Here is a 13,304-nt window from a genome sequence, read left to right as displayed (position 1 = left end):
TTCACTGATACAGAAAACACCATTAGCTGCTGGCACTGGTCATTTCATTACACTTATTGCTTTTAGAGGCCACTTTCATTTCAAGGACACCTGGTTTGTAAGGACACCTTTGGCCCTCTCACTTTCCCTCCAAAAGGATCGACTCCCACTAGCTCTAATGGAAGTCACACATGTGCACATAGGACATTATAGACCTTTTAAGGCTCTATGGCTGACAACAGAAACAGAAAAAAATACATATAACCAAAAGTCTTCCATTTACCCGAGGGTGCAGAGTTTTAATTGAGACTCTTCAAACTGTTACCCTTCTCCTTTTATCCTCTTTCTCCCTCTGTCCCTTTAACTTCGGGAGAAAGATCCCTGTGCCTCCCTAAACAAGTCAAGAGGTCACATCAAGTTTGCTCCATAGACTGAAAGGTTAAAAACCCAAAATAAAGGACAAACTGGTTCACAGTTAACCATAAATAAAAGTGCAATAAGTGTTCAAGTAGAGTGTAGAGTTCGAGCAAGCTGTAGAACCACATTTGGCACTGTCATCTCTTAAAGGCTCTGCGTGGGTCCCTCCCGTTAGTGACAGCGGGGGGAGGAGGCTGGGTGCTGTTAGCCAGGGTGGGATTTACATGTCCTCGGCCACCGCCTCTCCCGCTACCTGCACAGGAGGGGCCAGGGCTATACGCAAACGGGAAGGCGCTCGGCTCCGCTCCGCTCTGCATGCCATTTCCTGAAAAGACACGAGAGAGGTTGTCACAAGCTGCCCTGTCTGAAAGCACCGCCTCCCCAGGCAGGGGGGTAGCAGCAATGAGCCCACGCTGCTCTCTAGAAACAGGGGAAAAGCCTCCTGAGCTTTGCGAGGCTCCAAGTTGTCCTCCAGGAATAACCCCATCCTCTGCAACCTGTTTGTTGCTACTTTTGTGCAGCCTTTTTGCTCAGCCCAGCCACGAGCGCGACCCAGCTCGCTCGTAATCCCCACCATCACGTCATGCTGGGAGGGAAAGGAGAAAACTGAAGGAAAACCCTGCAGTTAAGGGCTGCACAAAGAGCAGGTTTCCAGAGGGGAGCAGTCTCAGGGAAAGGCAGGGCACCCCCAGCACGAGGACACGTCGGAGGCAGCTGCGCACCAGCCAGGCCACAAGACTGGCCCTGGCACGACAACAGGCCCCAAGACACTGCCCTTCTTTGCTCATTTATTTTTGAGGAAACAGAAGGGCCTCAAAAGAGAAGGAAAATAAGAAGTGATAATCATGTTGCTAAGGAGGAAACAGACAGTCCCCAAATGGAGGCGATGTGGACCTTTCTAAGTACAACTTAGATGTCAGCTTTGCTGTCACCCACCAGGCTGAGCGTGGGCATCATGCAGCCAGCCCACAGCTAAGGTCCCTGCTCACCTAACACCCACTCCAAGTCTTTGAGGCATTTCCTTGCTCAAGTCTCATTGCTTAATGACGCGGCATGTCATAAAACCATGTAGTCAGGTCAGACTTTAGAATCTAAATTGCCACTTCAGTCTGAGAGTTACCATGGGAGGAAAGCCATGATAATTAGCCATTTTTGAAGCCACGGTTTCAGGCAGCTGAAAAATAAAGCCTGGTACTTCTCTCTATAGGCAGAACCTCAAGTGCTGCAAGAATTTTTAAAGCACCAGGGCAATTTAGGATTAGCAAAGTCCCTTTTATTTATGATGCAGGCACATTGGATAGTCTCCTCTTGGGGACAAATCCTGCAGCCATTACCATCATCCATGAAATACTCATGGTTATGGTTGCAATGGCTGCAATTTCAGCTCCCAGCTCATCTTTTACAGCAAAGCAGAGCTTTGCCTTACAGTTAAAAAAAAAAAAACCCACACACACAACACTTATTCCCATTAAGGACCAAGTGCTTCTGATCCTTTCACTTCAATAAAAGAAAGAAAACTTACCCAGTGGCCCGAAAGTACAAGAACCCATATTACTTGATGCAGTGCAATTATTCTGTTCACCCTGTGCCTTCAGAGGAAATGTAAAAAGAACAAAAAAACACAAAAAAAAAAGATCAGAAAAGCTCTGCAGTTTTAAGCAAGCGACTGTTTTTTTCTTCCCCGTGTCCCTATAGTGGCTAGACATACAACTTATCTACGTGTCTGTTGAAGTCCATTTTTCCAAGAGTCACATGTCTTATCAGAGCTTGGTGTGAAATGCTCAGACCAAAGGAGGTGCCTCGGGCGAGCTCAACATACCAGTTTGTTCTGCCTGAGGTGCTCCGAGTTGGGCTCACTGAAGTTGGGCACTTCCGAGTACACCATGCAGAACCTGGAGAGAAATCAAGTTTATGAGGAGTCATGTTTAACAGGAGAGCTTTTAGAGAGCTCGGGAGCACATGTTCTGGAGTGCCCCACCACCAGGAAGCCACTAAGGCAGATCCCAGCTCTCTGAAGATTATGTACACATATTAAAAGGCTTTGTTAGTTTTCAGATCCCTCCAGGCCTGGGGGCAAAGCTGCTGAGGGTTCAACTGAGCAGACCAAGGAGGTGTTTTCCCTAGGAGAAAAACGTCTGAAAAAAAATAGAAGAGTGAAGGGCTTCTCTTCCTCTCTGCACACTCGCGCCCAGCACCCAGCCTGCTCCCAGTCCAGGACTGCATTTGATCCCTAGGGAAAACTGAAACACTCTGCATGCTGCAGGGTGTCCCATTAACATAACAGCACACAGGAGACCATACCACAATGAAATTCAGAGCATCCCTCTCCATTTAAGGGAGCTGCATGAGAGTACACTGACTAACTGCAAGGAAATGAAGGCAGGGAGGAAGATCTGGATCATGACACAGCCTGGACTCATTAGGCAGAAATGCACCTCCCACTCCCTGCTGCAAAGCAGGATCTAGGCGAGGACTCACCTCTGTGCAGCCTGCCAGAGCGAAAACCCTCTGCACAACACTTGTGAGGCAATGACTTAGCCACAGGAATCTGCAAGGCACCTCTCAAACCCCAGCACGAAGCCCTGTTGAACCACGAGGCAGCCACCCCACAGATGCACTTCCCAAATAGCTGCAATGTTTTTTTGTCACATTGTGTCACAGTGGAAGTTCTTCTGGTTACTGTTTTTCCTACCGCACAGGAAGGGCTTTAGTAAAGGTCTGTCCTGACCGCCAGCAAGGATCACCTGCTCACTTTGCAGAGGGTTTCAGGAAGGTTTCAAGGGGCTGGCTTCTGTTCCACTAACATTCATCCAGCTTCCTCCTTTGCACTGTTCCTCTTGAGCATAGGGAAAGGGCTCCCACCAAGAGGAAGGAGCTGCTCAAACTTGAGTCAGCAGTGCAGATTCAGGCCCTTGCCAGTTTGTTCACTTCCTCCCCTCTCAGAAAGCCCCAGGCCTGTCTCAGATTGCTAAAAGTGCTGCCATTCTATGTGCTCAGGAAGGAGGATCCCTCTCCAGAGGGCTGGAGCTCCTGGGGAGTGCAACAAGCATATTTGTGGTGCCCTAACCCCTCCTCATACTCACCGCAGTGCCCCGCTGCGGCTAGGGCACGCGTACCATAAGCACAAGCAGTACTTACTCCCCGATTTTGTGCAGCTCGCCGCCTCGCCCCGTGTAAAGCGTCAGGCATCCCTTCCACAGAGAGGCGTACCTGGACAAGAGGGACACACACAGCAGACTCCTTTAGCTGAGGACATATTTTTTGCTGCAAGAAAGCAACAACACACACCCTCCTCGAGGAACATTTCATACCAGTAAGAAGGATCTACCAAAAAACCAAGTGGGCTCAGTTTTACTGTGCTAGAAGTTTATGAATCCACCCCCCCCCCTTTTTTTTTTAAACTTAGCAAAAAGTATTGGAAGCCACATGAACACCTCAGGGAGTGCCAGGAAAGCAGGCAGCTACTCTGAGATTTGACACTCCTTCCCTAGCTGCAAGGGCCCTTTTGGCAAAATGCCCTTCTGCGGGAACAGTCAAGAGCAATATCCACGTTACCAGTCACTGACAACTCTCATTCCTACAACAGGAGCCAAAGCGAAGCCAGGAGGAATTGCCCTTGTTCACTGCAGAACATACACTTCCAGCAGTATGGGAAGTGTTTAGTGTCCACTTTTTCCTTTAAAAAAGGCCTTATGGACACCTAACTTTCCATATCCAGTCAGCTGGACAGGGTGCAAAGCAGAACTACCACTAAAGAGGCAAAAGAAGCCAAACACCCATTTGCTGGGAGGAGGCACCACAAATGAGGTAATGGAGAAGCTCTTAGTTCCTCAGCATCGTTAACCACTCAGGTTCTTCACCTCAAAGGAGAGTAAGGCCTGTAAAACATTACACTCAAGCTTGTGTGTAGAAATATCAAAAGCAGCTACTTCCTGTGAAGGAATGAATCAGCTGGTCTCAAAGACCTGCAGCTTCTGAAGAGCTAAACACCCACATCTTGCAGTTCAGCAGGAGGCAGCGCTGCTGCGGGGCCTAGCTAAGCTTCACCACAGCGAGCAGCCTGCGCAGCAAAGGGGTCAGGATCAGCCTACCTACGTGAAACTCACCTACACAGTGGCAGTGCCTGAATGGAATAATGTTATTTAAGTATGAAATTGAAAATACTAGGGCAGAAACAGATGAGCGCATAGGGAAGCCTGCACGCCAGTGTGAGGGCACCCCAAGAGAAGCCCCAGAGCAGGATGAACCACGCTCTGTCCTAGGGCGAGGGTGCAATTTGTGCAGACAAGGGTGCGATTTAGCCCTCTGCAAACACCGGTGCTGGCTCACAGCTCTGATTCACACGAGCCAGGCTCACACAGGCCGCAGCGACGCTCCCACGCGCGGCAGCAGCCGCACGGGGCAGGGGACAGCAACGCTGCTCCCGAGCGGCGCCTGTCACCCCTGCAAGGAGCTGCATAAGGACCTCTCAGAAATTACCCTCTCCGCGAGGCGGGTTAGCTGCTCCCAGGACAGCAATGCGTCCCGCAGCGTGTGAGCGCCACAGGACTCCGGCCAAGGCGCCACCGGGCCCTGCTGCCAGCACCGCCATGTGACACGAGGCGCCCAGGCGAGGCCCTGCTCTCCGCGGGGGTGCCCGGCGGGGACACGGAAGGGCCTGCGGAGGACACGGCGCCCGTACGCACCCCTTGGTGAGGCGGATGATGTCGCCGGGCTGGATGAGGCCGCCGATCTCGTCCCACACGGAGATGGTGATGCTGCCCGTCTTGTCGGCCACCTTGCAGGAACGCACCTCGTGCCCGTCCTTCGTCTTCGTCACGCGCCCTGCGGGGAAGCCACGCGCCGCCAGCGGCCCGGGTCGGCCCGGTTCGACCCGGCCCCTGCTCCCCCCGCCCCCACTGCGGGGGGGGCGGGTAAGGAGGGGGTCGTTTGGAGAGAGGGGAGGGCGCCGCGGGCCGCACTTACCGATCTCGAGCACAATAAAGACGACATTTAAGTTTTTCAGGCCGGGCTTTATGTCTTTGATAAAGAGGAACGCCTCGCTGGCCGCGCTCATGCTGCGGCCGGGGGCGGGGGCGCGGGCCGAGCCCGCATGCCGCGGGCGGGCGGCGGCGGCCGGGTGTGCTCAGGCGGGGAGCGGGGCTGGGGACACGTGCCGGGCTGGGCTCCCGGGAGGGCGGCGCACGGGGACCCCCCGTTCCCTCCTCCTGCTCCTCCACCTCCTGCACGCCGTGCACCGGCGGCGGCGCGGCAGCACTGAGACAGTGCCCCTGCCGCGCCGCCCTTTTATAGAGGGGCGCTGGGGGGCGGGGCCACGCCGGGGGCGGGGCGGCAGACGCGGAGCCTCGCGAGTGGGCAGCGGGCGGGCGGGCGCCGCCGCCGCCGCGCGCCCATTGGCTGCGGCGCGCGCGCCCCGCCCCGCCCCCCGGCAGGCCGTTGGGAGGTGGGGGAAGAAGGAGGGGGGAGGGGCGGCGCCATGATGGCGGCGCGGCCTCGAGCTGTGGCCGCGTGGGGTGTCGCGCAGCCGGCGGGGAGCTCGGGTTACGGAGCGGGCACAAGCGCGGGGGGTGATCCCGCCCGCCTGGCATGCGGGCAGCGCGCGCCTCGCCCTCCCAGGCCCGGGTAGCCTCATTCTGCTTCGCTGCTTCTCCCGGGCCCGCAGAGCGCTTTAGTGGCATTTAAGAAGCAGCCGCTGCCTCCATGCTGCTTACCAAGTCACTCCTTTCCTTCTGGTGTACAGAGAGCAGCAAAGCACTCGATCATTTTAGGGCTGAGCTATTTTTAAACTTTTTTAAATCAAATACTTCTCTTATTAAAGAAAGCATTCGTTTTCTATTTAAAGCTTTCTAAGATCCTCATGTTCCCTGCAGACTATCCCACCCTGACTGATTCTGGTATTTCAGAAGACCTAATAAAATACTTTTTCTCCAAAGTGGTCATTCATTACTGAGATGTGGTTTCGAAATAAATAAACAAGGAGTTCTTACATTAAGCAGGGGGACAAAAACTTATATGGATTGCTTATTTTTTCAGGTCTATTATCCATTCAGGCTAGAATTTCAAGTCCAGTCAGACTGACTTTCTGGAGAGAGACAATGTGAAATCTTAACGTACAAGAACATTACTTTGTATGACAAATATGTCAAACTTCTTTAGTAATTTACAAAGAAATGAAAGCATCGGCCCCATCATTTGATATGTCATCTTTACTATCTTCAGAGATTGACCCGCACCTGGTCCAATCCAAGGTCATGTCTTAAAAACGCCACCCAGCCATGCCCAAATAACCTCCCTCGTCACCAGTGCCAGGGCCTGAGGTTTATGGCAAGGAAAAGTTTCATTGCCCTATTTCCAGGTGGAAATTGGTCCTTTTTTACTCTTGCAGCCTGCCACGACAGAAGGAACATTAGTGATAGGAGTGGAAAAAGATAAGTGACACCCGAGTCTCTGAGAGGCCAAGTGTAAGAGACTCCAGGTGGCAGGTGACCGGTAGAGCCTTTGCACCCATGAAGCTAGTCATAGTGTGGCCCTTCCTTTGGCAGAGTTCAAGTGTCTTATCAATGGCCACAATTCTGTGAAGCCCCAAAAAGCCAGGATCGTGTTGGCTTTTCAGCTTAAAGCCCCCCTCCCAACTTCCAAAACCTGCCGACGAGCAGCCTCAGCTACAGGGGTCATGGGGAAAAGAGACACCCCTGGACTCTGTGTCTGGCAAATGACAAAATCCCGTTAATATTTGCCCCCCAGGCAGGCAGAAGGGCACATTCGTCCCCTGTAACGGCGGGCAGCGAACGTAAACTCCAGTGTGGCCTATAAAGCCCTGGATCCCGCCCGGCTGCGCTGGTTTTCTGGAATTCTGTAGATGCCAGAAGTAATCTGTGTTCACGTTAAGGACAGGCGGGACGGGCACTCCACTGCCTCCCACGTTAGCAAGACGACGTTTCAGGGCCCTCAAGTTGCTGTGGACAACCAAGGATTCCTGAGCTGCCTTGGCTCTTTTTTCCCATTTTAAGCTGGTGAAAATACCTGTGCGACCTGCAGGGTTATGATAACTCACCCTTGCGCAACCTGTTGCTTTAAACACAGAAATACGCTTTCGTCTGCCCCAAAATGAAAACTATATAAAATGGTGCAGAATAGTTAATAAAGTTACAATCCCCGAAAACTCTTTGGCTGAGCACAGCAATAACACGCAGGAAAAAGATCCAGGAGGAGATTTTACTTAACGCCTATGCTCCTCGCGCATCTTCCTCCTTTGAGCAGGTCTTTAAGGAGCCTCCTAATTTATCTTCCCAGCAGAGCCGCGAAGAGCAGAGCCCTGTGATTAATGAAGTTTTGTGCCCGAGGAGCCGGGGAGCCGCGGCGGCCGTGGGGAATCTGGTTATTGCCGAGGCGGTGTTGACACAAATGTCAGTGACGGGGGGCTGATGGCGTCTCTCTGCATCCAGAATCATCCCGGGCTCGTCGTGGTTTTGGTTTGCCTCGGCCGCCTTCGTAAGCGGCTGCCCTGTGTGTCACCAAAATGTCCCCAACTGAAACTTCATTCTTAACCCTTCGTCAAGGAGGAGGCGCCTTTGGCGAAAAGGGACACAGCCCCGTTGTCGTTTAAGCACACAGGAACCGCTCAGCGAGAACAGACCCGTCGTGATAAACACGACGTGGCTCCATTTCCCTGTCTTCAAGGAGGAATTGCCTCGGATGCCAAAACAAAGGAGAAATGAAGACGTGTTCCGTGCAGACGTCGCGCACGAAGCTCCCGCGGCCAAAAGTAAAACAAAACAAAACAGCCTCCAAAATCACCCCTGCCCAGAGGCAAAGCTCGGGAGTAAATAAATAAATAAACAATAAATAATAATAAAGCCTAAAATACCTACAGAAAAGGGGAATGTTAATAGCCAAGAGAATTTAGGGCTCTGGTTAGTAAGTCGGGAACAAGGTTCCTTTGGGATGGCAGCTGCCGCGGGCCCTTGGAGAGGATACGTGGAGGGCCCTCTGCAGCAGGCACACACCTTGTTGGCCCATCCCTAGGAGTACTTGAAAATACAAGTTGTATATTGAATTTACCCTTCACTTACACCTCATCTTTGGAATCTAAGGGCGAAATCTTGAATTCGCTTTTGCTCTGCTTTACTTTAGACCTTTCTCCATTTCTGCGTGTTTACTTTCCCCAGCAGAGACGCAAACATTACTTTTGCTTTTGTCATCCGCTCAAAACTCTGTATTTTGGCACTCGTATTCCCGATAGGGGCATTTTCTAGCCTTTGAGAGAAGAAGATCACCCCTTGAGAAACAGCAATGCTTCCCATCCTGCAGTCCTGTTCCTGCCTCCGACTTTCACCGCCGGCACATTATAGGGAAAATAACGGTCCCCAAGGGCAGATATTTCTTATGCTTCATTCCTGCCCCAAATAACTGTATCTGCTTATTAAAACCCTCGCTGGCAGCATGCTACAATAACCCGTGTGAGTTATTTATCTCTCGGGGAGCTTGGGAAAGAGCTGCTTTTCCAGCCTTGCACTGTAGAGCCCATCACCCAACGCAGCCCTTTTTGCAACACTGCGGTAAGAAATGGGTCTGCAAATCACGTTTATTCAGTCCTTATCTAGCCGATTTACCTGCTCCTCAAGTATTTGCTTCCTTGTACTATCTTAATTGAAGATTCCTGCTGCCTGCATTTTCTTTCACTGCTTTTCTACAGAGAAGAGCAGAACTCTTCTAGCAGCTCTTTCATGGTGCGTTCTCCTCACCCATTTTCTGTGCAACCAACTGTACCTATTTTTATTTCCCATTTCTCTAGTCTTTAAAACTTTTGACTACAAGATTCCAATGGTATTCAAACCATCTGGGCTCCATGATAAGGTGCTGGGTTTGGGGAGCTGAAGCACCTGATGATCTTCTCCCAGTATCACCGTGTGGCGGATGATGACGCATGCTCCCTATGGTATGTTTTTTTTACCATTTCTCAGGGCTGCCAACACACTTGTGATGTTTCTCTCATGGATTATGGAAGTTTAGAATTACGATTCCGGCCAGCGTCGCGTTATCTGGTACAGCCACGTGATCAGAATCATTCCACTCTGACCTCCCCATACTCAATCCTGCTTTTAAAATGCTTCCTCACCATCCTGCCCCTTTCCATTTCCTTACTATACTGCACCCTCGCCTCTGAAAATTCAGCCGTAACTTTAGCCTTTTCTCAGCATTTCAGGCTGTGCCTGTTTTTTTCCAGATTTTAATGCCATGAATGTGTTTTAAGGCACAGCACTGCCTGCAGTGCCCTCGTGCTAGTGCAAACGCAGTAACTAACAGCGAGCAATGACTGGCTTTGCTCAGAGCACCATACAAATAACCTACGGAGATGCCTGTGATAACAGTGGCGTAGTTATCATTTTAATCCAATAATAGGACTAATATCCTGCTCCGTGCTGGGAATCCTTGTGTTTTGTGTTTCCGGTGGAGGGGGTGGTAGCACCGGAGCCGCTCTCCCGCGGGTTCCGTGCGGGCTGCGTTTTCTCATCTCCAGCCTCGCAGCTGCTCTGGGGCATTCGCCATGGGGCCGTCCTCACCTCGGTGCAACCGGCAGGCCACTTTCCTGCTCAGCACCCGATGTTTGAGCCGAAGGGCTTTACCCAGCACAGGGGAAGCCCGTCGAGCTGCGAACCCACCGCAAACACCCGCCTCTCCGCTGCCCATGGAGAGTTATTGATGCTGGCCCGGCACCTGCAGCTCGCTAGGTGCGAGTCTGAAGGAGGTTGGCAGTCACGGTTACCCTCCTTTAAAGTCACGTAGGGCAGCCCGGGAATAACCACCGTTTGCTGAGTAGGTGAATCAGACGTCACAGTGAAAATTCATCATCGTTGAATTTCACCAGTGGATTCCCAAGGCGTCAAAAAGACAACTCGGTCTGGCTAAAACATCAGACCTGAATATAAATCCCACTAGCTTTGAAGATACCCTCCGTGAGACTTCTAATGCTGCCAGCTAGAGTAAGTTCTGTTTTTTTTCCAAACCACTCGGGCTTAGCCACACAGGTTAGAGGAGTTTGCAAAAATCCAAGTCTTCTTCTTCTTATCTTAATCTGTGCTGGCTGTTCTCTTCTTTAGTGCTGGGTCAGTTCCAAACTACTTTTGCAAGTCGCTGTTCTGCAGAACACACCAAACCCGAGCTGGTGTTTGTCTGATTTCCAGGGTCTCTCTCAGAGAGGTCATGGGAGAAGCTACAGAGATGCAGAGCGGGAGATAACGACGGAGAGATGCGCCTGGAGAAAGGAAGCACGAGAAGGAACTCCAAACGGGTTTTCTTTTTAATCATTTTGTTTTGCCTTTTTTTTTGTAGTTCTGACCTAGCAGCTCCCCTCAAGTCGTCCATCCCCGACCCCTGGGGAGCAGCGGCCTGAGGATTTGGGAAGGACCGGAGGCATCCAAAGGAATGGGAGGCCCTCGAGGCGCTGGTGTTTCTGTATCGCTCAGCCGAACCCTATCTGGGGAGCGATAAGACGAGTGGCGCTTTATCGGTTGTTCCCATGATTGCTGACACCGGGTGCCCAGCGCTCAGGCTGCTTTTCCTCCAGAACTCACATGCGCCCAACAGTGTTTATTTTTTCCCCAGGAAACGGCTTACCTTTTTTTTTTTTTTCCTCCCCTAGGCATGGAAATAAATCACTCCATGATTTTGCTGGCTCATATTAGCTCCTCGAGCAAACTATAGTGGCAAACAGTGGGATTTGCAGCGTCCTCAGGCCTCATTTCTGATGGACACCCGCCCCCATGAGGGCACTGCGGATACTTCATCCTTGCAAGCACCCATCGTCCGATCCGCAGCCTCGCGGCAGACAGATCCTTCCTTCCCCATTCCTGCCTCCATGGTGTGCCCTTCCTTCTCCTTCCATGGTGTGTCCTTCCTTCTCCTTCCTGCCTTCATGGCCTGCCCTTCCTTCCCTGTTCTTCCTTCATGGTGTGTCCTTCCCCTTCCACCCTTAATGGTGTGTCCTTCCTCTTTCATCCTTCATGGCCTGCCCTTCCTTCCCCTTCCTTCCTTCATAGCCTGCCCTTCCTTCCCCATTCCTTCCTCTTGGCATGTCCTTCCTTCCTCCATCTCCTCTGGCACCTGCTGACACACTCGCACTAGGGGGTGAAACCCTAGGTCTCCTTAACAGCCAAAGGGAGAGGGGAAAAAAAAAGGCAAAGGACGAGACCTAGGGCCAGGACGGTAGTTCAGTTCCTTTCCTCTCTCCATGGGGTCTGCCCCCTTCTTTCCGGCTGTACGGGGGGAATTTCATAGGGATGCAGAACGATGAGGGCTACGAGCAACCAATTTCTTTTCAGCCCAGTGTCTTGTGTGGATAAAAAATAATAAAGATCCAAGTACAGGGAAGAACATGGAGAAAAAAATCTACTTAAAAGAGATTTTAAACTTTTTCGCCTATTGCTGGCAAGAAGATCCTGGCTATCTCAGTGTCTGCTAGGCAACATAGCTGTGGTGACCCCTCTATAAGGAGGTGCTCGAGCAAAAGTGATAACTTCGTTATTCAGCAAAAGTGATAAATTTAGTTATTCTTGGTGCCTTTGAATCACCTGCTGGTTCTGCGAGTTAGGGCCCCTGGGCAGAACACATCCGCTCGCCTGGAAGCAGCGGCACTAAAGGAATTCCATGGGCTCCCCCAGGGCTCCACGTAACGTCCGGGCTCCCGGCTTTGGATACCAGAGCACCGCGGCCTGGTTTCTCCCTGCTCCCGTTGACCACATCATGTCAGCAGGAGGCCTCCACGCTCCCCTGCCTCCCGCCGGCACGCGCTGGCTCCGCACACCGTGGAGGCGCCGGGAGCGGCAGCGACGCGGGCGCGAGGCCGGCGCTGTGGCGCGAGGAGGCCGGGGCGGCGCGTTCCGCCCGCGGGCGGCTCACAAAGGCGCCGCGCTCACAATGGCCGGAGCGCCGGGCCCGGGCGCCGCCTGAGCCGCCGCGCCGGGGCCATGGGGGCGGCCGCGGGGGGCAGCAGCGGCCGCGCGCCATGGGGTAGCGCTGCCCGGCCCTGGAGCGAAACACCGGCTTCGGAGCGGAGGCCCCGCTGATCGCGCACCATGTCCCGGAGCGGCGGCGGCGAGAAGCTGCTCCACGAGCTGGGCTACCGCCTGGGCCAGACGCTGGGCGAGGGCAGCTACTCCAAGGTGAAGGCGGCCACGTCCAGCAAGTACAAGGGCCCCCTGGCCATCAAGGTGGTGGACCGGCGCCGAGCGCCCTCGGACTTTGTGCACAAGTTCCTTCCGCGTGAGCTCTCCATCCTGCGGACCATCCGGCACCCCAACATCGTGCGCGTCCTGGAGCTCATCGAGGTGTGCAACGGAAAGCTCTACATCGTCATGGAGGCGGCCGCCACCGACCTGCTGCAGCTGGTGCAGCGCCTGGGCAAGCTGCCCTGCGTGCCCGAGGCGCGGGACATCTTCGCGCAGATCGTGAGCGCCGTGCGCTACCTGCACGACCGCAACCTGGTGCACCGCGACCTCAAGTGCGAGAACGTGCTGCTCACCGCCGACGGCCGCCGCGCCAAGCTCACCGACTTCGGCTTCAGCAAGGAGGCCGCCGGCTACCCGGAGCTGAGCACCACGTACTGCGGCTCGGCGGCCTACGCGTCGCCGGAGGTGCTGCTGGGCATTCCCTACGACGCCAAGAAGCACGACGTGTGGAGCCTGGGGGTGGTGCTCTACGTCATGGTGACGGGCTGCATGCCCTTCGACGACGCGCACGTGCAGAGCATGCCGCGGCGGCAGCGCAAGGGCGTGCTCTACCCCGAGGGGCTGCCGCCGCTGCCCGAGCCCTGCCGGGCCCTCATCGCGCAGCTGCTGCAGTACAGCCCGCCCGCGCGGCCCGGCCTCGGCCAGGTGGCCAAGAACTGCTGGCTCAAGGGCGACATCTGA

At 53.5% G+C, this 13,304-nt stretch overlaps 2 protein-coding genes across 2 annotated transcripts; one reads left to right on the top strand and one right to left on the bottom strand.

Moving 5' to 3' along the window:
• Positions 1 to 252: 252 nt before the first annotated feature.
• NABP1 (nucleic acid binding protein 1) lies at positions 253 to 5,508 on the bottom strand. The gene is made up of 6 exons (XM_088523758.1): positions 5,362 to 5,508; positions 5,082 to 5,220; positions 3,535 to 3,606; positions 2,216 to 2,288; positions 1,919 to 1,985; positions 253 to 721 (listed from the first exon to the last, which is right to left on the bottom strand). Exons 1-6 carry the CDS (start codon positions 5,450 to 5,452, stop codon positions 534 to 536), a joined length of 630 nt encoding a protein of 209 aa, XP_088379884.1. The 5' UTR covers positions 5,453 to 5,508; the 3' UTR covers positions 253 to 533.
• Positions 5,509 to 12,470: 6,962 nt separating this feature from the next.
• On the top strand, positions 12,471 to 13,304 carry TSSK6 (testis specific serine kinase 6). The gene has a single exon (XM_088523789.1). It carries the CDS (start codon positions 12,471 to 12,473, stop codon positions 13,302 to 13,304), a length of 834 nt encoding a protein of 277 aa, XP_088379915.1.

The sequence above is a fragment of the Tinamus guttatus genome, unplaced genomic scaffold, assembly GCF_059628265.1.
Source record: "Tinamus guttatus ecotype Peru unplaced genomic scaffold, ASM5962826v1 Tinamus_guttatus_pri_ptg000197l, whole genome shotgun sequence".
Taxonomy (NCBI): domain Eukaryota; kingdom Metazoa; phylum Chordata; class Aves; order Tinamiformes; family Tinamidae; genus Tinamus; species Tinamus guttatus.
This window is presented reverse-complemented; position numbering and strand designations above follow the sequence as displayed.